Here is a 24,762-nt window from a genome sequence, read left to right on the forward strand (position 1 = left end):
AGACTGAAGCCAAAAACAGAGAGATATTCACCCAGCAAGATGTGGATGGAGCTCACAAGATCAGAAGGGGGCTGTGGCCATGTTTACAGAGAGAGTTAAGGATTTGGTCTAATTCCCGGGATGCCCCTACTACGTCCCCCCTGCTGGGAGAAGAGGTCAGGCAGGGTCAGAGCGGGGCTCTAGGGCCCTGCCCTGCTCATTTGCACTGGCCAGCTGCTGCTCTGGCTCAGCCTGGGGTGGGCATGAAGACACAGGCCTGACTCTGGTTTCTCAAGGTATTCCTTCCCAAGAACCAGGCCCAAAGGTAAGAGGTGAAGCCACAGCAGTGAGAGGACACTGGCACTGCATTCGGGAGGCCTGGATTCAAGTCCCAGTTCTCTCACTTTTTAGCTGGGTGATTTTTTTTTTTTTTTGAGTGGGGAAGTGGGGTAGAGAAAGACTGAGAATCTTAAGCAAGCTTCATGCCCAGCACAGAGCCCAGCTTGGGGCTCCATCTCATGACCGTGGGATCATGGCCTGAGCCAAAATCAAGAGTCGGATGCTTCACTGACTGAGCCACCCAGACACCCCTAGCTGGGTGATCTTAAAAAAAACTACAGAAAGTCTTCCAGCCTGGCTCTAAGTCTCCCAGGACAATTGGGCAGATCCATGGAAAGGTACCAAATGGACTATCTAAGTTGTATGGCACCAGTAAGACAAGAAGCGATCCAGACACATTTCTCTAGGCTCTGGCAAGGGGCTAGAGTTGACCAGAGGCTTGGTAACCAGCCCCACTCATGCTCTCTCTGCTGCAGCAAGGTCAAAGAGAAGCTCACAACATCAGCCATCTGAAAAGAATAGATTCCAATACTAACCATGAATGTGAAGTTCTTTCCTTTAAGAAATCTCCTGCATTTTTTTCATCACCAAGACTTGGGATTAATCTGCCTAGACTCAGGCTGGTAGAATACATGCCACTGAGGACACCCTTAAACTTCTGTCCAGTAGAGAAAGTTGATCTCTCCCGGGATAATTTATGGAGCCAGCAGACGATGATGTATTATTTTTCCCCTGTGGCTTGGAGCTGGTGTTTTTTTGAATGACACAGATCAAAAGGAAGAATGGAGCTGGGGTCCAGGATGCTTTAAAGCAGCTTCTGGAGGTACAAATTAAGATGTGGAGAGCCTATAAAGAAAACTCTACCTTGGAGACAGAGAGCTGGACAGCACAGCTGTCTCCTGGAGCTAGGAGAGAGTTAGGGAGTTACAGAAGCCATGATCAAGAGCAGGCTGTCAGCACTGCAGGGCCTAAAGCATTCCCCATGGCTCGGGGCTGAGCAGGGGCCCAAGAGAGAAGGAAACAGGGAGGAGGGCTGCAGCAACATGGCCGCTGTGAGGTAGAAAGGAGAAGGCTTGGTGACACAGCTGGAACTGTCCCCCAAACTGGCCCTCAGCAGTGCATTTGAAAAGTGACTGATGGAATGTGCCCAGGATATGAATAACATAGTTATTGACATTGAATAAATAGTTAATGGCAAATGGTTAACACTTACTGGATGTCAGACGCTACTCTAAATGCTTTGCATACATTATTGCATTTAGTCCTTACAAATGTCCTCTGTGGAGGACATGGTGGTTGCCTCCCCACGCAACCACCACACCCCACCCCCACTGTGTAGCAGACTTGCACGCTGGTCAGGGCCCCGTAGAGCTGAGCCAATCAGGGTAACCCCATATAACCCATGCCAAAGGAACACCTTCAGGTTGATCCAAGTGAAGTATAGATTAGAACTTGACTTAAGTTCTGTGACATGTGCAGGTGTGAGGCCTGGAACTGTCTGCAGCCATCTTAGGGTCATGGGTGAACCATACCGAGGATAAACCAACATATCAGGAAGGCAAAGCCAAAAGAATCAGAGAGAAGAAGCAGAAGTCCTGACCAAACAAACTATTCCTGAAACTCTAATGACTTTAGGATTTTCATGTGAATTAATAAAGTCCATTATTGTTTAAGAAAATTGAGTTAGAATCCGTCTTTCCTTCCTTCCTTCCTTCCTTCCTTCCTTCCTTCTTTCTTTCCCTTCCTTTTTTAGTAACCTACAACCAAAAATATCCAAACTGTTACAGAATATGTGGCCCAGAGAGGTTAAGTAACTTGTCCAAAGTCAAGTAAGCTACATAGTAAGTGAAGAAGCTGGGATTCAAACGAAGGCAATGTGAATCTAAAGCCTGTGCTCTTTCAACAGCATCAATGAAACCCACAGTGGCTGCATTCTGACCACACACCAGCTCTACGCCAAATGCCTCTCCACTTCATCCCACAGCATCCTCACAGCATCCTTTGGAGATGGCAGCTACCATTATTTCTGTTTTTACAGACAAGGGAACTGAAGCTTAAACAGGTTAAATAACACACCATCATCACACAGCTCTGAAACAACAGAGCAAAACTGAACCCAGGTCCCTGTGATCCAGATGCTGGGCCTTCTCTCCAATCCTGTGGGCAGCGGCTGCCCAAGAATGGTCCCAGATAGTCTATTCCACTCCCTTTGATGGTGAATTGACTTCCAGCTGTTCTATCCAGGTTGGTTGTATCTCCATGGAGATTGCACAGATAGGTGAGTGCTAAAGGCCAATTTTAGCCCAGCATTAGGAAGAACATTCTTATTGGTCCAGCAATGGGGTGGGGCTGCCTGGGAGGGTCTGAGCTCTCCATGGCAGGCAGGCCAGCAGGCCAGGGCTGGTGGCTACGGCTGCTGCCTGTATGAGCTAGGCTGACAGGAAAGCTGACACTCTATACTCCTAAAGACTTCCCCTCCCTGGGCCTCAGTTTCCCCATCTGTTCACCAGTTAGGGCAGGACTGAGTGAGGGCTGAGGTTTCTTCCAGCTCTAACATTCTCAATTTCTGGAATTCCCGGAGGCAGGACTCCAGGCCCCAGGGTCTGGCCAGGAAAACAGAGACAAGGCTGTTTGGCCAGCCGGGTAGAACAGTGGAGCTTATTGAGCCCACGGTTCCCTGAAACAGAAACAGCCAAACGGTGCAAGCAGAGAAGATAATTTCATTTGTGGGGCTGGTAAGAGCAGCTGAAAAGAAATGCAGGGCTTGAGGGCTGTCCAGGGAGAGCCGATTTTCAACTGGTGGACTGTGCCGATGCACCCACCGGATAGAAACTGCACACCAGGCCACATTCTGCCCTGGCCAGAAGGAAGACAGTGAACCTGGATGTGAAAGTCCCCATCAACAGCATGGGGACCAAGAAGCCCTACCTGGTCAGGGATCCCTCAAATGGGTTCACTTCCCCTGGGGAAACCTATGTTTGTTATTAGCAAAGGGAGGCCTTTTAGAAACGTGTCCTGATTAAACCTAAACCATTGTTGTTCATGTAACCAAAAGGTGCTTATTCAGCAATACAGAGACCACTCTCACAAAGTTGTAAGACTAGAATTCGAGAGAGGAGGCCTGAGGTCTCCTCCCCTGGGCACCTTTGGATTGGCCTAGAAGCCAAGAGGTAGACAAGATGCCACCATAAAGCTTTGGGGTGTCTCTCCAGGATGTTACCTCCACTCTTTAATGATGATTGATGTTAATGTTGTGACTATTTTCAATGTGCTCTGACATCTGAAATCCCATTTGACCTTCATTATCTTACCCTGAAATAGACAGTGGGATAATTTTATGCCTATCTAGACAGGAGAAAATGGCAGTCAGAGAGGGTAAGCCTCAGGTAGCAAATGATGATTCTGGGGTTGAACCTAAGGCCCTTGGCCCCCAATCTTCTGCCATTTTTCTATGGTACCCCATCATTCCTACACCCCCCTTCTGGGGCCACAGAGGGCTGACTTTTCCAGGATGCTTTTTTTTTTTCTTGCTTAGGGACAATGCAGAGCCCTTGGAGCTGGATTAAAACCATTACAAGTGCTGGCTTTGAAAAGGCTGGTATCCGAAATAGAAGCAATTCGAATGGTAAAGTAAATGTAAAGAAGGCCAACAAAGTTATGACTTTCAACATGATCACGACTTCTAGACTTTAAAAGAAGTCAAAGATTGGAAATTAAATGATTATTTTTTTTTATTTGGTGTCCCTACCCCCTACTGTTGTCCTAGGTAGTTTCTAGCCTGCCTTTGGACTATCTCAGTCCCTGAGGCCCCTGGGCCACACTGCTCTGCACAGACAGGAAGTCTCTGGAATTGGCTGTGAAATTGAGTGAGGCTATCAGGATGGAAGATGCCTTTACTGGAGCAGGAAGTGACCGCAAGCAGAGACTGGGGCACCTGCAGGAGGTGTTCCACAAGTAGAGAGAAACGAAAGCTCTCTGAGAACAGCCTCATACTGTCTCTTGCAAAGGAAGACAAGAAAAGAAAGCCACAGAAATGGAGGCTCTGAGAGAGCTATAAGTCATATTCCTCCAGGGCTGGGGAAATGCAACAAAGACCACCATCCTCACCCTCAGGAAGGAGTTAGAGCCCAAATCCAGAAGGGCCAAGGCAAAAAAAGTGAGAAGAATGGCAGAGGAGAGTGTTAGGAGGGTCCAGCAGGGGGGCCAGGAAAGGAGCTGAAGATTCCCTGAGTCCCCCCTCCCGAGGAGATCCACGGCATCCTCCGGAGCTCCTTAGGACTAGGGTTCCTTCTGGTGTTCTCTGGTTCCTTCTAGACTCCAGTCTGGGAATGAGGGGACTGGAATTAAGTGCAAGGACATCCATCAAGAACCCAACTGTCATATTTTCCCACTTTCCCTGTTCTTCTTTTTTTTTTTTTTTAATAAGAAGCTCTATGCCCAACGTGGGGCTTGAATTCATGACCCCAAGATCAAGAGGTGCATACTCCACCTACTAACCCAGCCAGATTCCTCTTTCCCTGCTCATGTTGATACTGCAGAGGCTGAGGGGGCAATGGGAAGGATTGTGGGAAGAAGAGGTTGGGGAACTGTATTAACAAGTGGTTGGGGAAATTTTGAGCTCTTTAACAGCAATTGGTAAGAATCTGAAAAACTTTTAAGTAATGTAAAAATAAACAGCTGGTAACTCTTTGATTTTCTGCCTCAAAAGGAGTAAAATGTGTTTGTTCGGGAAGCAGCCATCCGGCAGCGCCCCCCACGCTCATTCTCTCTGACCTAGTCCCTCCTGCCCACCCCCTGTCCCTAGCAGTCCCTCCCTGGCTCCTCAGACACCCACCCTTTTAGAAACCCCATGGCTTCACGGGGGCTAGCTGTTCTCGGGCAGAGGATGGGAGGGACTGGAGACCCTTGTATGCTGGTAGAGCAGGCCAAGGTTCCAGAGGACCCGGATGGAGAGTTCTTTGTAGAAGCTGAAGCACTGAACAAAGAAACCTTTGAGTCCTGGTGAAAGCCGTCAAAAACCAGTGCCTTCAGCCCAGCCTGCTTGCTGTCCTCATACCCCCAAGGACTGGCTCAGGCAGACTGCTGACTCTGGCCCCTTCTCCCCAGAGAGGATTTCTGATGCAGCTTTGTACCCCAGATGCCGTATTAAGGTACTTAATTCACCTGAAATGTCACCAGGGATGGGGCTGGCCCCTTAATGCCCTCTCATTCCTTCTCTTTTAAAAGACTTTGGAGTCAAGCAGATTTGCTGTTGGTGTTAGTTTCTACCACTTACTGGTGGAGGGATCCTGAGCAATTGTCAATTTCAACTGAACTTATTTCCTCATCTGTAAAATGGGAATAATGATATTATTCACTTCATTGTTTGGTTACACAATGCCTAGCACATGTTAAGCACTCAATAGACATCAGAATCATGATTATTATTTCTAATATCTATCACCATTCTCTCTTTCCTCTTGAACCCTGCTGGGTTGGACTCTCCACTGTGACCCCAGTCTGACCCCATCCCAAGTCCATCAGATGTGAGACCCTCAGCTGAGCCTGACCTGGGCTCTTCATGGATATGATAAGGTATGCAGTTCCCCAAGCTGGAGGTATAGGAATGGGAGTCATGTGAGAAAACTTTAGGCACTAAGTACAGGGTGGAGTTGACACTGACCTTAGATGATCGAATGGACTTTCGATGGCCATGTTTGTATCACTTATAAGCACTCAAGTCCTATAGAGTTCTGGAATGTTCAAGAAGTTCACTGGTTCCTCTTTGCACTGTTGGTTGGAATGCAAACTAGTGCAGCCACTGTGGAAAACAGTATGAAAGTTCCCCAAAAAATTAAAAATAGAACTGCCCTATAATTGATCCAGTAATCACACTACTGGGTATTTATCCCAAAATACAAAAACACTAATTCAAAGCACCCCTATGTTTATTGCAGCATTATTTACTATAGAAGCAGTCCAAGTGTCTGTTGACTGATGAAATGGATAAAGAAGTATGTATTATATAGTTTATTTATATATATAAGTATATATAATATCTATATATTTATATATAATGTGTAATATATTAAATATTGGAATATTACTCAGCCATCAAAAAGAATGAAATCTTTTTTCAAATCTTACCATTTGCAACAACATGGATGGAGCAAGAGAGTATAAGGCCAAGTGAATTAAGTCAGAGAAATACAAATCCCATATAATTTCACTCATATGTGGACTTTAAGAAACAAGAGATCAAAGAAAAAAAAGAGAGAGAGAGAGAGACACACAAACCAAGAAACGGACTCTTAACCACAGAGAACAAACTGATGGTTACCAGAGGGAACATGGGTGAGGGAATGGGTGAAACAGGAGATGGAGATTAAGAGTATACTAATCATGGTGAAAAAAATAATGAAATCAATGTTTACTGGTTCTTAAGCTTTGAGTCATTCAAAGAATCTATGAGAATCTGGCTAAACTTCTAAAGCCTCTTTCCAGCAAAATGTAGAATTCTATATGTTTTGCATATAATTTTAGTAGGCTTAACTGTGGACCTCAAGTTTCCCTGTACTCATATCAGTTGAGAAACTGATGCCCAGAGGGGTGAAATAATTTGTCCGAGGACCCACAGCTTGCAGGTGGCATATCTGACTTGAACCCAGACTGTAATAGCCCTTGCTCTTGAGGGAAATGCCTCCACCATGTTCTCTGATTGCAATTGTGTTCATGCCCCATCTTGGGCTCTGGGAGGCTCTGCAAGCCCGTGGTGGACTCCCTGGGATCCTGATGAGGGTTAACTCAGGTGGGACTTGGGCTGGGTAAAGGGACAGAGAAAGGCAAAGCCAGATCCCATACTAAGAGCCCAGAGGCCCTGCACATGGAAGTGAAGGGTTAATAGAGCCTGAGTGTGGCTTTGTATGTGTGTGCTTGAGAGCAAGGCTACATGTGCAAAGGCGCACGTCTCTCACTTGTGTGTGTTGGTGCCACAGGAGCAGGACCGCAGGCCAGCCTGGGAGAGAGGTGCCGCAGTGTCCTGGTATGAATGGGCCTCTGTCTTCAAGGCTGTGTGAGCCTCTGTGTGTACAGGTCCCATTAACTTGCCCTCAGCCACACGTGGGAAGGGGAGGAGAAGCCCAGAGAAGCCCAAACCACTCAGTCCTTCTGATTTTAGAATGAAGTGGAAGACACAGAAAAAAAGAAATTATAAAGGCCCAAACTCATGTGACTAGAGTACACACACCACACACACCCTCTGGTGCTGTTATAACCTTCTGTTACCTATTTGGGTGCTTTTGGATGAAGAATATTCAACTCTTGTCCTAAAACAGATTCTAGATTGCTGACCCTATTTACCTCTGTAGCTGTCTTCTCTTTGCGAATCTGTGTTTGGTTTCTCTCTCCAGGCTCACTTGCAGCTCCTGTGATGCACACTCATACCTCCAACCCACCAAGCAGGCTTCACTGCACCATTATGCCTGGGATGGACAGGCTTGGCTCGAGTCCTGTCCTGAGCCCCGTGTTCCCACTCCCCCTTCTAGTCCTCTCTGGGCCCCTGTTGCCCTTGGCTGTGGTTTGTTTAATGGAGCAACTCCTGTCTGGGAGCAACCCAGAGCTCAGGACACAGGGAGACACTTGTCCAAACTGGCTATTTTTTCACCAAAGGAGCCAAACCACAGTGATGGGCTCAGCGGCCTGGCCAAGTGCCTCTTTCCTCCAACCACTAGCCTGGCCCCCACTCCTCTGACTGGCCCCGATTACCAGTGGCCATTGGTTCAGGACCCATTGGGAGACCCCCTTAGCTGGAGTCTAACCCCTGCCCCCACCACATGAGAAGACAGATCTAGCTTCTGAGGCAGTAGCTGAGACTGAATAGCTGGGATCAAAGAATAGACCAATAACCATACTATATTTATCCGTCTTCCCAGTGCCTGTCACAGGGTAGGTCCTAAAAAAATAAATTAGTGCATGGTTGNTGGCTGCCTCAGTCAGTAGAGCCTGTGATCCTTGATCGTGGGGCTGTGAATTCAAGCCCCACATTGGGCATAGAGTTTACTTTAAAAAAGTAACAAACCTAATTTGATTCCTTGGTCCGATCGTGGGAAAGAAGAAAGGAGAGACACAGTTCTGGAAGGTGTAGCCATCTTGCCCCAGAATCTAAAGGAAATTTCTGAGCTCAGACCCNGGTCTGGGTAAATGAAACTGGCCTTTTCTCCATCCTCACGTCTATTCCTCAGGCCCCTTTTTACAGAGGGTTCTCTCCACAGTAGAAAATGTGCTCTGCAGCTGAGCAAAGCAGCAGTGAGTCAGGGAGGAGTGGAATGCGTGGAGAGACGAGGCTCAGGCTGATGGTGGTGGTGCCAGGAACAGGGCCTGCGGACAAAATGTTTTAGGCTGGGACCAGAGCAAAGTGTTATGTGCTTGGACTGGGAGACTGAGGACATTTCCAGCACCTAACACAGGGATCTGGAATAGAGTAGGCACTTAGGAGTTTTGAATTAGTTAATTAAACACTTCGATGTCCTCTCTTCTCTCTGGCTAACATCTAAAAATCATTTTCCAAGGGATATATATGATTCTCAAGAGCCCTGGATCACTAAGACCTTCCTCTGGGGGTAGAATGAAACAGGGTCAGCAGCCCTGGAGAGCGAAAAAGGGATAGTGTGTGCATGTCTACCCCCACCATCCCCAGTCCCCCTCTGTCACCCTCATCTTCCTCCCTACCACCAGTTACTATAGTGCTGATCCAAAAGCTGGAGGCACCAGGAGGAAGCAATACAAAGCCTCCATGCTTACATGTGTGCGTGCATGTGTGTGATGTGATGGTCTCAACTCAAACTCTGGTGAAAGGCCTGCTCACCCCACTGGCATAGGATGATGTATGGGGCTGGAGGCTGGTCTTCTGGTGGAGAAAGGCCTTGGATGTTAAGATTGGCAGTTCCACACCACCAAGGCCGCAGCTGCAGGGCTCAGAGACCCCATTCAGGAGTCTAGTACCGGAGGCCAGGCCCAACAGACAGTCTCTGCTGCTAAGATCTTCATGGAAGGAAATGCTTAGAGCTTCTCCAGGAGCCTAGCTGCTGGGATGTGCTCCTGAAGTTTGATCACTATTTCTTGCTGCAATCTGCCTTGAGAGAATCCAAGCATCAGCCTTCCTTAACAGCTCATCCATGGTCGAAGCTGCCCTCTGCATTAAATCTAGAAAGTTTGGGTTTTGAGACCCAAAGAGGCTTGCCTCTAGTCTGAGTTGAGCCCATTTTCTGAGCAGACACAGAACTGTTGGCTCAGGGCAGGCAAGGAAAGGCCTCATGAGCCAAGAGAAAACAATTAGGAGTAATTACCATCAAGAGAGGCCCCCAGTGAGGGGTGAGGGTGGGAAAGGCCAGTCTGTGAGAGCAAGCTGCAAGTGGCAGACTGATTTTGGGGAAGAAATCAGAGAGAGGGTGGGAGGAAGGGTTGAGTATGTTTGTTGTCTTTCTTCTCCAGTAAAAGAGCAGGACCCTCCCCCTCTCGGCCTCTAGCTTGAACTAAGTTCCACCTCTACAGGGGCTCTGTGTACAGAGGTGGGGGTGGGGAGCAGGAGGGCACAGGGCTACACATTCCTGAGATTCTCAAACCAGTTGGAATGGCTGAGGAAACTCCATACTGAGGGGACAGAGCATGAGACACAGAAAGAAGCGAAAAGACAAAATGGAACACTGTGGAACGCCAGAAATGTCTCCAGACGTCCCCACTCACACACCCTTGGTTCCTGAGCCCTTGTGGGGATGAGCTCCACTTGCTTGGTGCCTCCCTCCTCACCACACTCCTATCCTCAGCCCTTCCCCTTTCTAGCTTAGGACCAGAGGCCTCAAAGGAAAACGTGCTAATGTGGGCAACCCAGAGTTGGGGATGAGAGTGGGAGGCAAAAGACAGACGGTGGGAGAACAGGTTATGGTGGGAGGTGTGAAGGGACTTCCTTGGTACCCCTTTCTGGAGAAGCGAGAGGAAATGAGTCCGAAGGCAGAGGGGCCCCACCAGGCCGCTTGACCCTCCAGTCTGAGGTGAAGAGACAAGGATCTCAATCCTGCTCAGGACACAAAAGAGGGAGCGTTAGCCTTTGCGGACCTCACCAAAGTTTTCTTCTTCGCTTTCACACTGATAGAGCTCCCACGATGTCCAGGTCAGGTGCTTGCCCTGTTGAGATGAAACCGTGCTGGCTGTGTGGAAGGAGCATCTCATGGTGCTTTTTAAGGGATGTGGCGACATATGTTCTTCGCTTGGAGTCCCTCTTCCTCTCACTGACACTCTGAGACTTTGGGCTAACTTAGCCAACCCCTACGCTCTGTAGTTTCTCATCTGAGAAATGGGGATAATAATAGCATCTATGTCATGCACTTGCAAGGATTAAATGAGATAATGTATATAAAGTGTTTGGCACAAAAGGCCTCAATAAATGCTTATTCTTATTGTTAATGTTATTGGAAGGACATAGTTCTGCTAAGCAGATAATGCATTTGAAGCTGGAGACCCTGGCTTTTACAGTAAACCAGACCCGAGGTTTGGAGAGGAGGCTGTCAGAACGAAAGGGACGCTGAGTAATGCCTTCACTCCTTCAACAATCCTCTCCTTCCACTGTTGGAGGCACCTGGGACACAGAATGAACAGGATTTTAGTGAGAGACAGACAGGACAAATGAGTAAGTAACAGAATCATATCTGAAATGCTTCGGAGAAGAAAGGAAGGCAATGGAGCCAGGGAGTGTGAGAATTGAGGTGTGGCGTTGACAGTGCAGCAGAGCCTGTAGGAAGTAAGGGAGTGAGTCAGGAGGGTATCTGGGGTAAAGCCCTCCAGACATGGGAAGCAGGAAGTAGAACCCCTGTGAGGTGGAAGCTAGCTTGGTTCGTTAAACACCAAGCAGGCCTGTGTGGCTGAGACCGGTGAGCCCGGCTGAAGGGTGGGTGGGGGAGGCTGTTGGAGAGGTGGTGGGCCCACAGTGTAGGGCCTCATAGGCCATCGTAGGCAAGAGATCACTGGCCGGTGATAGGCTGATGGGAAATGGGGCACAGGTACACAAAGTAGCAGAACAATTTCCCTGGAATTTAGAAGAGTGTCTAGAACACAAATCCCTTGAGGAACAGAACAAGCCTCCCCAACTTCCCCCCAGGCCCTTTGTAACTTTCTGCAGTGCAAGACCACACCAGGCACCCCAGGGGAAGCTGGGGACAGAGGCTGACTTTGAATCATGATCTGATCCAGGTTCCACTTTGAAGGAGTCTTCTCCCTATTTGGTGATGAACATGCAGATCCAGGCAATTGTCAACTATCTTTAACCACATTCAGGAATCAGAAAGTAAGAATGGCTTGAAGCCTTCTCTCCTCACTCCAACCATTTTCAAATGGCCCAAAAATATTAACCACGCCTAGTAAAATATCAGAACTCAAGAATATCCTGGAGGCTATAAGGAACTCATTCTAACTCACACAGATAAAACCATTTTACCAACTTAGTGGAAGATTTTTCAGAAGCTGGTGCTTTCTTAGGTTTTATTCTCTGAAGTGTAAACTTTACAGGTAGAGCACTTCTTTCAGATTGTGAGGAGGAAGGGGTGCAGGAGAGGGGCAAGGAGACAAGGGATGCTCTTAGCAGGGTGGGTTGGAAGTCCTGACTGGTGTGTTTGGCTCAGGAGGGCCCTCTGGCCAGCTCCACAGACAGGTCTGGTTTTAAAAAGTGCCGGAGAGCCACGGATTTGCATGTTATTTGCGTTCCAGGCTTCAATTCCAGGTATGTGGAATGAAGTGAATGAATGAACAGTATTCAGACTCCTGGTTAAGGGGTGGACTCAGGAATCCAGACCACATTGAGGATCCAATCACTGGTCCCACTTGGATCAGGAGACACAGACAGAGAGACAGAATAAACAGTCAAAGAGACAGAGAGACAGTCTTAGAGAGACAAACACCACCAAGTCCTTTTTTACCAGGGAGTTTCCAGTCAAAGCAAGAAAGCAAAATCCACAGAATTTATTTTAAATAAATCAACCTTTAAGAAGTAGAGGGAGAGTCACATATAGGTAGATAAATGCAACACTATCCCTGACTTATCTCCACCTCTGTCCTTCCATCCATCCACATCCAGCTTCAAACTGGACTGTGTGCCTACGAGGTGGCCTTCTTGATTAGGTCCATTGTTTGGTGTCTGCCCAGCCTCCAAACTAGATAGACTCTAGACTCTACGGTCTTTGAGGACAGGTGGCTTCTGTTTCCTTGGTCAAACCAAGCCTTCATGCCACCCTCCAGGGCTCCCAAGTCCAGTGCTTATTAAATGCTTATTAAAGACCCAGTGTAAGGGGTTGCCCTGAATATCAGATGAGGCAAACGCCCTCCCGGAACTTAACTCTGGCTAACAGACAAGACATAGACAAGCAGCATGTAAAATGACCCACTTAAAGGGCAAGGCAGAAAGAAAGGGACTCACAGTCTCAATCTACAAGGGATGTATAACATCACTGGAAATAAAAAAGATGGAGACCAGAAAGATGTGTGGTTAAAAAAAATTACTTTGATTAGCCCCTTGGGACAGAGACTGCGACCCCACAAGGGGAGGCTAACCTGCCAAGGAAGATGTGTAAGGGCAGAGTGGGACTTTAGATGTTGGACCAAAGATGACCTGTTCGAGACCACAAAAGAGGTGCAGCCCCACTGTAGGTTGCCATAGGCAGCCCTCCTTCTTTGACCTTCAAAATGCTGTCTGAATCAATGTTTAATGCAATTACCCCCTATTTCTCTTTGGCCAACGAAAGAAGCAGCTCACACTCCTGGCTTGAAGGTGCCAAACCATTCACCTGCTCTCTGTGGCAATGGGTCTCAGTCCATTCCTGGTGTAAAAGATTACAGGGGTGCCTGGGTGGCTCAGTTGGTTCGGCGTCCGACTTCAGTTCAGGTCATGATCTCATGGTCTGTGAGTTCGAAACCCGCATTGGGCCCTGTGCTGACAGCTCAGAGCCTGGAGCCTGCTTTGGATCCTGTGTCTCCCTCTCCCTCTGCCCCTCCCCTGCTCATGCTTGCTCTCTCTTTCACACAAAAATAAACATTAAAAAATTTTTAAAAAAAGACAGATTACAATACAAATACTATGTGGAGTTACATCATTTTCTGATTATAAGCGCTGCAGCTGTCTAGTAAGAGATTATAAGATAACGTGATCAAGGAAGGCTTCAGGAAGATGGGGATTTGGGGGTGTGTGCTCTATAGGTACTTGTGAAAGGAACACAGGAGTAAACTGAACGAGGGTGCCCAGCAGACTGAAGACTCTGGGCTCCTTGTGCCTCTCTCTCGCAAACTTTCCCTTCCGGACACTCCTGTTCCGCAGAGTGGAAGGACATTCTCCAGGAGTCAGCTGATGGCTACTCGCCGGCTGAGAATGGAGAAAAGGCAACAGCTATGATCTGTCCCATTAGGATAAGCCTCTGACCTGGGCCTTATTATGACCAAGCCATATTCATACTGGCCTTCAACTTTGAGTCTCTATCTTGATTGAATTCTATTCCAAGCAGGATTATGGCCCTCAACATTTCAGAATCTTAGACTTTGACAAGAACCTAGATGTTTGGTCCAACCACTCATAATTAGAATTATCCCTACTCTATCCCTCATAGACCAGAGAGGCAGCCTGCAGTAACATTATTGTAAGGTTTCTTTTCTTTTTTTTTTTTTAATTTTTTTAATGTTTTATTTATTTCTAGGAGAGAGAGAGCGTGAGCAGGGGAGGGTCAGAGAGAGGGAGATACAGACTCTGAAACAGGCTCCAGGCTCCGAGCTGACAGTCAGCACAGAGCCCGATGCGGGGCTCGAACCCACAAACCGCGAGATCATGACCTAAGCAAAAGTCGGATGCTTAACCGACTAAGCCACCCAGGCGCCCCTGTAAGGTTTATTTTCTGTCTCAAAGTCTTCTAGTTTTTTCTATCCCCCAGGGGATTCATGTGTAGATGACCAGCATGACCCCACATGCCCTTATGTCCCTCATCTCCAAAGCTGGGAATGGTAGTCATGGGCTCTTAACAGATGTTAGGACTCAGCACAGGTGAAATAGGCCCTAGGATGTAAGGAAAGATGCTGGCTGTCTTGTCTTGTCCCTTCCAAAATCTTAGGATGAATTTGAAGTTATGGGTAGGTTCCTCCTGGGCAGGAAATATGGCAACTTCTCAGGAGCACGGCATATAGCCTGTTTGAGTCACCAACAGGGCCTGAGTCTATACTCCACCTCATCCTGCCCCATCCAGGTGGAACAAGGGAGAAGACAAAGTCCAAGTGTCACTTATCTATCTCTCTTACTCTGGCAAGACATACTTGAGAGCTGGGAGGATGGCATAGGAGAATGACCAGAAGCTGAAACGTTAAAAACACTGGTGCTCTTAAGCGAACCCTCTCCTTCTCCTCTAGGCCTTTTATAAGGCATGTGAAACCAGGTGGACAGACTATGGGATGGGGTTGCTGGCAGTGCTTTTTCAGGTTACCTGTGTCTGCCCCAGGACACTATAACTTAGGGCTAGCTAGGGGCAGTAGGTAGAAGATGCTACCACAATTACACAATTATAGCATCTAAAGAAAAGTGGATTATCACAGAGATGTATGAAGCACTTCATATACAGTGGAGTCAATTTACACACAGCTCCATGATGGGGAGGAAGAAGGAAAAGAACTCTTAACATTCAACCTCAAATAGGACTCCTAGGAGCACCAATGGGTCCTAGGCAACAAATGGGACAGAACTAACCTCCATGATGTGGACCATGTATTCTCAAATGTTCTGACTTTCTCTGTACAGGGTCCAGGAGTGATTGTTGGGACTGTGGTTTCTATTGAAGGCTCTATATCTAGATAGAGTTAATCATCTCTTGAGTGTTCCTTTTTAAGGGTAGGTAGGTCACTACGAGCACTGATCACAGAGAAGAATGGAAGACAGAAGAAAAAGAAAGCAACAGGCTTTAGTTTAAAGCAATTTAAGTAAGATATTGGTAGCATGCCCTTGGCTATGGAATGCAGGAACCTTTTTTTCTCTTCTGGTCATCAAAACCCACCCTTAAATAAATGAGAAACTAAGTTTCCAGATGTTAGTCCTGATTTTGTGGGCTAGCTCTCTGGAAACATGGCCCACTACAGAAGTCAAATATAGACCTAAATGTAGTCAAATGGGTAGTTCCCATTGAACCACCCTGGGCCACAACCTATGTCTCAGCTTGGTTCACCCATATAGGGTGGTCTCAGGATCACTAACTTCCCCTTGTACAAAAATGCATTGGTCAGAAAGGGGGTCCACGTTCAGACAGGCTTAACGATTCCTTATATATTTTTCAAAGTGCTTTTGTTGCATGTTTCATTTTCTGTTATACATGTCAATAAATATTTGTTGCTTTGGTCTGTACAAAAAGTCTGTGAGGAAGGTAAGACAGATGTTATCTAAATGGACAAACAATAAATACAGAGAACTATCTTGTTCTGAGTCCCCCAGACAATAGCAAGAGCACCTGAAAAACTCAGGTCTTTTGATTCATAATCCGAATCTATACCATATTGCCACCTTTCAAGTTGCTGCTGAAATATATTAAGTACCAAGAATCCATGTACAGGAGTCCTACAATGAGCCTGCATGCCATAGCTTTCTAACAGAGAATGTGAAAGGTCTCAGCAACTCATAAATAGAAAGCTATTTATTTCCTATAGAAAAACTCAGAAAGGAAGGAAGGAAGGAAGAAAGGAAGGAAGNAGGAAAGAAAAGGTGGTCTTCCCCAAAAAGGCAGGCAGTTAATGAAAAAGGTAGGACATCTAGTTGCTGGAGTGGAAACAGTAACATTCAGTTAACAATGGAATATTTAAAAAAAATAGTTTTCTTTTCAAATTGTAACCTGTGGTAAAACATAGAAAAATGTACTAAACAAGCTTGGTATAAAACAGAGTAAAATTTTCAAATAAGCCCAGAGAGAAAGCACAATGTTGGAAGGGACGGGGTAACAAGGGAAAAAGAGAAAATATTTCATACAAAACTACCTATTACAATACAGAAAAAAGTATAAAACGTTCCTATTTTGGAACTGAAGTACAAAATGACACTGGCATTGGATCATTTCACTATCTAGCCTGAGGAGCGCTCGGAGGGTGGGAGAGATGCTAGAAGGAAGAAAAGGAATAGCGGTGTTTTAGTCTCAAGTTGATCAGTCCAAATTCCACCCGTTTTCCAGTTGAAAATCTTGCCTCCCTCTGTAACCTCTACCCCTAAGTCAAAGTTCATTCAGGCCTCAAAATATTGTTAGGAAGTCCACAAACACCCTACACACTGGCTGGGATCTGTGCGTGCTAGAGCTAAATTTGGAAAATGAAGTAAATCTACAGGCTAAAGTGGTGAACACAATCAGCCTTTGAAAAAAACACGTATCCCTGTGAAATATATATATATATATTAAATTCTCTGTGGTTAGAAACATATTTAAACTAACTAGCCACAGACCAAACTAGACCTGCATTCATCCAATGCTGGAATTTTATGCTAAAGACTGAGGTCCTTCTTCTTGGTCAGAAGTAGGCGGCAGTAAAAGTGGTGCCTTTGTTGCTCCACTAAACCGCTCCCTGGGTGGGTCTTCCCCATATCATGTGTTGTGAGCACATGCAAACCCCTGCTTTAAGGAAAGGACTGCCTGGGACTTTGGGGCCCACCCAGGGCTCATGTGCTGTGCCTCAGGATGGGAGAAAGCTACAGATGATAAAATAGCCTTGTACAGAAGCAGACGGATTTCACAAAGAGGCATATAAATAGGGAAAATCCTGGAGGAGGGACTTATGCATGTGACCCAAAGTCCAGTTTATAGTCACTTTCCTGACAACACATCTTGAAAATCCTGTGTGTATGCATGTGTGCGTGTATATGCTGGTGGTTTTCATCCCTACCTTTTTGCCCATGCCCTTTCCTACCTCTTAGTAAGGCCTAACAAGAGTTTATATGAAACCAAGAATCTGTCCAAGCTTCTCTCAGCCCCCAAATTAGGGACTGAGGGAGGCTGGAGCCCTTTGAAAACAAGATGGCAGAACTGAAGAAGTGAAAAGCAGTCTCTCTTTTCAGCTTAGGGATGTCCCTCACCCCTTTCACAGCACCAAAGTTTCTTTGCAAAAATAGTATCTGAGATACAAAAGGAAAGGCAGATGTGCTTGTGAATGCATCTCGCCAGGGCCTGGTCCAGGATCAAGGGCTTTACAAGAACAGAGGGTTGGGAGCAGCTGTCTCCAAGGTCTCTGGCTATAGACAACAAAGAGCTGGTCCCCCGCAAGGTCAATGTCGGCTAACTGAGACAGTCTTCATAAGAGCTTTCGGTGGAGAATCTCCCAGACCATCCGCTTCCGGAAGTATGGCATGTGTTGCTGTAGGGACACAGAGATACACTTAATTTTTTTCATTGTTTTTACCCAGACCCAATACTCCTTTCTTTCCTTCTCAAGGTTTACAACTAAAAGACCTTCAGTTGCATTTTTGGTCTTTCAAATGGCTCAATTCTTGATTACATTTAATTTTTTTCCATTGTTTTCTACTGCTATCTCTACTGCTATTTTCCATTATTGCAGCCTTACAAATTTTACTGGGCATTGCCAGAAGTCCCCAGGTGATACCCAAACTTCTCTAAGAATTGTGAGAATGAGGTCTATCAAGTCCTCTATGTTGAACTTTGAAGAGGATAGGAGTCTAAGGCCTGAAAATCAAAAACTCACTTTTTAAGGGAAGAGTTATAGGAACTGTTAAGAGTCAGTTCCACTCAAGGGCTATGGTGGAAGGGTCTGGTAAAACCATTAATTTAAAGTGGAGGACATAGAATAAACCCTAATCTCCAGTCTCAATCCACTTTGGTCTCTGAAGGACCACATGGATAGAAATAAGCAATCACAAACTAAGAGAAGAATAATTAGCTGCATCAGATGAGGGCAGGGCAGGAGGGCAGCATGAAAAATACACTAGGAGTTCAAGGTGTAGCCTGTTCTAAAACCTGACTGCTAACCAAATGAGAAAAGAAAGAAAACTTGCTCTAGTCCCAGTTCTCGGTTTTCTATAGGATTTGAGGTAGGTGGTGGGGGAGAGAAGAATCTGCTAATGACCAGGATTCCTTGACTACAATATGTGATATAAGGTAACCTAGGATGTGGCCTATCACTATCCTTCTTTTTCTATGGTACAGGCAGTAACCACCAGTGTTATGAGCCATAGGCAGATCCCCCTAAGTAGAGCAAGTGGATGAAAATACATCTATCGAGCAGCCTGGAGACAGGGTGGTCACAGGGCTCCTTTCTGAAGGCTCAGAGCTCACCTGTGTGAAGTTGATTGGTCTGTCTTTGGTAATGCAGTCAGCATATTTGCAGGCAAACATGCCACAGTCACTTCCATTCATCTGCTGTGGAATTTCCTGAAAGGTCAAAAATTAAAAGGTGACATTGTTCCAAGCTTCTTTCCTTCTTATTAGATTATAAATAAGAACCAAAGAATATAAATATTACAGGTTTCCCTGAATTTTGAAGAGATGACCCTAAGTCCACCACCCAGAACAACAGAGGCTCATAGAAAAAAATACAGTATCTCAGTCAGGTCTCCATATTAATATTAATCTTCATATTAATAACACAGGAGACTACCTTAGACTTCTATGACACCCAAGGATGTAAAAGGATGTAAGGACTAGTTCCTCCCACAAGGGCCAAACAATCAGCAAACATTTCCCACAAGAGTGAAAAGCTCAGCAAACTAGCTGGGCATTTAGAAAACCTAGTTCTGCATAAGAAACACATTACCAGTTTTCCCACAGACAGAGCTTACCCAATCAAGCTGAAGTCAGGCTAGACACTAAGATAAAAGGTCCCTGGGAATCAAGCAGTAAAACCCTTTCCTTCCAAGGATTTCTACTTCACCAAGATGAAATGTACCTGGCTTTTCTTGCTGAAGAGCTGCCAGCCATTGGTGTCAAACTCTTTCCTTTTCTTGTCAATGCTTTCTTGCTTTAGGTATTGGCTAAAGGCATTGAGAGAGAATGAGATGAGCTGTGTAGAACAATGATGACAGCTGCCACCCTAAGAATGGGACTAACAATCCTTAGAAAGAGTTTTTGTCTGTACTTCTGAGGAAAAGAGTATATAATGCTGGGCCGGGAAGCTTTGGACTCATACGCTTCCCCTGCAACTCCCATAATTCATGCCCATCCTGGCAACCCAAGAGAAACATGACCTCTGCCTCTGACACCCAGGTTTCCTCTACCTATTGTTACTCCTGAGGAATGGGTTTTGATTCTTTTCCTTGGTTTATACGGTCCTTTAGAACTCAATCTCATGGAAGAAGGCTTGTCTAGCAATATTAAGGCATTTTTTCACTATTTTTAATTTTGACTCTCCAGTGTGAAAATTCAATCCAAATCACAAGTTGATGAGTGCATACCTCATACACAGCACTCTTCTTAAGTGCAAACTGTTCAACATTCTGGAACCTACCTCCTCCTGGCCACCAGAGTGGTACAGTGAGGAATAGGCCATTTTGGAAAGAGAAACAGATAAAGGATATAAAGAGATTTGCATTCTGGTTCCCAGTTAAGCTACTAACTAGGAGGACCTGAGCATATCAAAGTCACCTCTGTGGGTCTTGGTTTCTTCATCTGAAAAATTAGGAGGGTGTATTAGATGATTTCTAAGTAGTTTCTATATCTATATGTATATATTGACTCATTTGTTATTTTTAGTGTGCTGGGACAACAGCTGTCCCATATATTTGGGGTACTATTATATTCCTATTAAACTTTACTTAACTCAGACATAAAATATCCATTCTTAATATGAAGATTTCCTTTATTAATCACTCCATTGAAAGTATCAAAGCACTGAGTTCAAAAGCTGGAAAAACACAACATATGCCCCAACACCAAACTCTTTTGTCCTCAACTCCCTACTTACAGGAGGATCCTGCAGGCTTCATTGTTTATCCCACCCATAGAGTCATAATAGGTAATATTCTTCTTTCGAAAGTCCACAACCTGGGAATAAAAAAATCTGTGTGTTTATAAAATGAAGAAAAGTAGTTTCTCAGCTTTTCCCTTCCCTGGAATTTGGAACCTTTTGCCAGATTTCTTTTGAAATCACAACAAGCTTAACTGATATTTTGCATTATATCATGCTTAAGCTGCGAGGAAAGAAGAAGGGGATTATTTACATAGAACTATGGTGGCCTCACTAATGGCCCTGAAATCTTTTTCTAGTATGTAGGTTCTTCATCTACAACGCAGACAACAGTGAAGACACACATGCTCTTCAGAGACTGTAAAATGAATGAGATCATTTCCACATAGTTTGAGAAAGATAGCAAAAGATTTGGGTTTTTTTTCTTTATGTGGAGAATTTCTCTTTGGCTTTATGCTTTTAAAATGTAAATCAAAACAGATTGTGAAATAACTTTATTTTTATTAATATATTAAGCTAATGTATTCATGTTCTCAGGGTCATAAAAAGTATTAAATTACCAAGCATGCAAATCATAATTAGGCAGAAAACAATAGTCACAGAATCTGAGTGGACAGCATCATAAAAAGTCACTTTTTCTCCCCATGCCTTGCCTTGAGGTTGTTTAGACTTACAACTCCCTTTTAAATATTTCCAGAAAAGGAAATTCCACAGCTTTCTTCAAAGTCTAAGTATCTCCCACTCTTGACAGGAAGTTCATTGATTTATCCAATTTTCAGCCAACTAAATACTATTCTTTCTCACAATTATCCAGTGAAAATGTAAAATTACTACTCACTACTCTGTATATTCTATAATTCTTTAGATTTCTTTTAAATTTGATTAAAGGAGGGGCGCCTGGGTGGCTTAGTCGGTTAAGCGTCCGACTTTCGCTTAGGTCATGATCTCACGGTTCGTGGGTTCGAGCCCCGCGTCGGGCTCTGTGCTGACTGCCAGCTCAGAGCCTGGAGCCTGTTTCAGTCTGTGACTCCCTCTCTCTCTAGAAATAAATTAAAAAAAAAACCTTAAAAAAAAAAATTTAAATTTGATTAAAGGAGAGGTACTCACAGCAAGACACCAGTGCACTCCCAGGTGAATGGGCACCAAAAGAATATCAACAGAAAACACATCCACTTTCTTTGTCCAACGTTTCACTGCCTGATAACCAGCCGTTTTTAACTTAGTGAAAAAGAAGGTATTAAATGCATGCACACTTGGTAATCCCTTCTCTTTACTTCGCTCCATCAACATATTCATGTAGAAATTGATAATCTGTGGGAAGACATTTATGTATTAATATAGATATTCAGTACTTTCAAAACAGTTGTATTGTATGAAGGAGAGGCAGTTACTGTATTGCACAGCATACATTATTGTTCCCTAATCAATTAAGACTTCAACACCCAACAGCCTCATGCTCCTATATCAAATTCTGGAGGCTTGAGGTGCTTGTAAACAGTGAAAACAGAAAAAGGGAACACACACACACACACACACACACACTTGGGGTTGAGGATCCATATGGGTGCATGCTGGTCAGATCTGTAGAAGACTGGGGATTAGGTCAAAAAACAAGAGTGAGGAGGAAGGGGTGCTAGAAGGCGAGACGTAAGAGAAAAGGAAAGGAAGGAGCTAAGCAGTTTGATAAGACACATTAGTAGTTACTTTAATCTACAGTGACTGAGTGAGCAACTTAAATAAATCCTGAGCTCACAGTCTTGTACAGTAAAGCTAAGACCAACAAGTTCAATCCTTACATGTGGTTCACCTGATTCTGCACAGACAGAAAACTGTTTCATAGCTGAAGACTACCTTTTCAGCCTAATAAGCCATCTTACTGCTTTGGTCTCAAGTAGAACTGAGTGACAGGATAAACCATCAACCGTACTGGGTAAAACACCTCTAAACTGACAGTAGCTCAGCACTGTACCTTTACAGAGGCAGACATGGATGTTGTATAAAAACCTACATTACAGGAGACCTGAAAGTCCAGTTACAAACATGAAGAGTAAAGTTCTCCTCCAGAGTCTATATAGTTAGCTTTCTCAATTTGTTGATTTTATTTATGCCTCCAATATCAAGTTAGAGTGAAATAAATTTAAATGCTTATTATGGAAGATACATGATTCTTTCTGTTAATGAAACAATGTATTCTCTAATACTGACTGTGTCCACTATGGTTCCTGTAGGTCAAAAACTCCTTGGTACTAAAGCCTGAAAGTTACCGTGCCGGAAGTTGCTGCATACTTACTTTACGTGGCCAGCTAAGGCCAGGCCAGTGTCTGTCAACTGCAAGGAATGAATGGGCTAACTGATCCACAGCTTGGAAATATGACTAAGAAAACAGGCACATTCTTCAGAATGCTTTTTGGGGAATGGGAAAACGCCCCTGTCCTTTGACAAATATTTACACACTAGAATGCCAGAGCAGTGAGCTACTGCCCAACAGTAGGCAACTACATACTGGGTAGGCAGCAGGGAACACTGCCAGGAACATACCAAAACATGGTCTAGACTAGAGAAAGGGCCTATAGAAGAGGATGCCTAGGTAGTTGCAGGGAAACCACATTCGCCTTGAAGCAGAGCTCTGAGGGTGGGGGTGGGAGGGAAGACCAGGGCTGAAGAAAGACACTGTTCTGCTTGCATCTCTGAAGACTAAGCAACAGAGCCAGCAGGTCCAGAGGACTTGGATTGTGGCTAATCCTGTCTAGTGTCATGCCCAATAGATAATAGGAGCTCAGTTCTTTTAAATAATGATAATGAATCAAAACATAATTAGGATCACAAATCTCTCAAACTGAAGCTTTCAATCTAATTCTGCCCCCAAGAATAATGGTGCTAAAGATGATTCTAGGCCCATGAAAGGCAGCCAGGAATGAAGGAAGACCTGCCCAACAGGCACAGATTTCTAGGCTATAAACTACATTCCCTAGTGAGAGAAAATCTGCAAGAAAGGATTGATTCCTCTGGTATTCTACTCATCCCATAGCCTTAGCCATGTTACAAGGCTAAACTCTTTAATCCAAGGGGTAAAATGAATAGGCTGATGATCTACCATTCACTGTAAGCCAAACCTTCCATGGTGCAGACAAGTCATATACTCTAATAGGCAATAAGGACTCGAGCAGGGAGTGGAAAGAACCAGGCAGAGATAAGGAGGACCAAGCACATGAAAGCCATGGAGATGAATCTCCCTCAGGTGTCCATTAGAGGAACATCACCTTTGGCATCATTACCCTGAAGTAAAAAAGGATGACATAAATGAGTTACCATGCTACCCATGATTTTCCTAGGAGGAAGGAGTTCTAGAAACCAATGAAATTAGACTTACACGGTCTGGACTGTTAGGTTTTTTATGTTTTTATTATAAGAGTGTGGACTATAAAGCTGAAGACCAACCCAGCTTAAGAAGAACAGAGACCTAATGATCAGGATTCCACATAGTCTAATTCCTTTGAGAATCCCTCTCCCATCACTTCAGTTCTGCCCCCAACCAAGTTCTGTCCACTGCCAGGAAAATGGCCTCCTCCAAAATCAGCTGGTTAACTAGCTCTAAGGAGTGATCTGGGCTCTTTTTCATTTCCCCTGTACCCCAGTAGGAGGGAGTCTGGTGGCCTCAATGTTCCTTCCCATTGGCTGAGGATGTATCATCTGACATCAGAGGCAGAAGAGAGATCCAAGTTTCCTCAGTTTTTCAGCTATTTCTCCGTTCAAAAGAGGAAAATTGCCATAGTTCAACCAAGACACAATCATACCAAAAAAAAAAAAAAAAAAAAAACAAGCTAGGAGTTAGAGAACAAAAAGAATCCTACGTGTCATCTCGCAGAGGAGGGCTGAAGATGAAGGAAGAAGAAATGAGAGAAGGGATCACAGTGTTTAAGATGAAAGAGAAGCAGTGATAGAGCATTTGCTTGTGTTTTGTGAAGACCAGGGTCTCTCCCTTCCTATAGTGAAAACTTTTTTGTACACAAGACTCTCTTAGCTCCAGAAGATCTTGAATTCCCACTGAAATAAGGGGCTAGAAGTAGTAATCAGCCCTGTGCTACTGTTTGTCTTGCCAATATACCAATATGTGGGGACAACTGCCAGTGTGGGTCCACTTTTCACTCTTTTTGGGGCCCACAATTAGCTGTATGCCTACTGCAGCTCCAGTGACCAAGGGGCTGCCCCTCCTGCTGCTTTCACAGTCTTGGCCATGAGCGCCTGCTTGTCTATGCAGTGCTTTTTGGGGGGTGGGACTGTTGTTTATAGTATCTTGTTCCTTTGTGATTTTATTTGAAGAGCTGCCAGGCTGAAGCTGGAATAGTTTTTTAAAAGAAAAGCCTACAGTGTTTTCAAACTAAGGACTCAATCCTTTTTCTGTATGTTACCACAATGACATAAATGACCATTGCTATTTGTATCTTCCTTCTTGGCCAGTAAACAGGCCAAACTATTGTTTTCTCATCCATTTATAAGTAAAACATCTCA

The 24,762-nt window shown here is 44.9% G+C and overlaps 1 protein-coding gene across 2 annotated transcripts in view; it reads right to left on the reverse strand.

The window, feature by feature from the left end:
- Nucleotides 1-16,050: 16,050 nt before the first annotated feature.
- SENP1 (SUMO specific peptidase 1) overlaps nt 16,051-24,762 on the reverse strand; it is a 50,824-nt gene continuing 42,112 nt past the window's right edge. For both annotated transcript variants that reach the window (XM_077753267.1, XM_077753266.1), the window contains 5 exons: nt 21,361-21,564; nt 20,251-20,330; nt 19,237-19,321; nt 18,627-18,722; nt 16,051-17,691 (listed from right to left, as the gene is read on the reverse strand). In XM_077753267.1, coding sequence (XP_077609393.1) covers nt 17,629-17,691; nt 18,627-18,722; nt 19,237-19,321; nt 20,251-20,330; nt 21,361-21,564 — 528 coding nt within the window. In that variant the 3' untranslated portion in view covers nt 16,051-17,628. The remainder of the gene's footprint in view (nt 17,692-18,626; nt 18,723-19,236; nt 19,322-20,250; nt 20,331-21,360; nt 21,565-24,762) is intronic.

The sequence above is a fragment of the Crocuta crocuta genome, unplaced genomic scaffold (assembly GCF_008692635.1).
Source record: "Crocuta crocuta isolate KB4526 unplaced genomic scaffold, BGI_CrCroc_1.0 scaffold30, whole genome shotgun sequence".
In the NCBI taxonomy this organism is placed as follows: domain Eukaryota; kingdom Metazoa; phylum Chordata; class Mammalia; order Carnivora; family Hyaenidae; genus Crocuta; species Crocuta crocuta.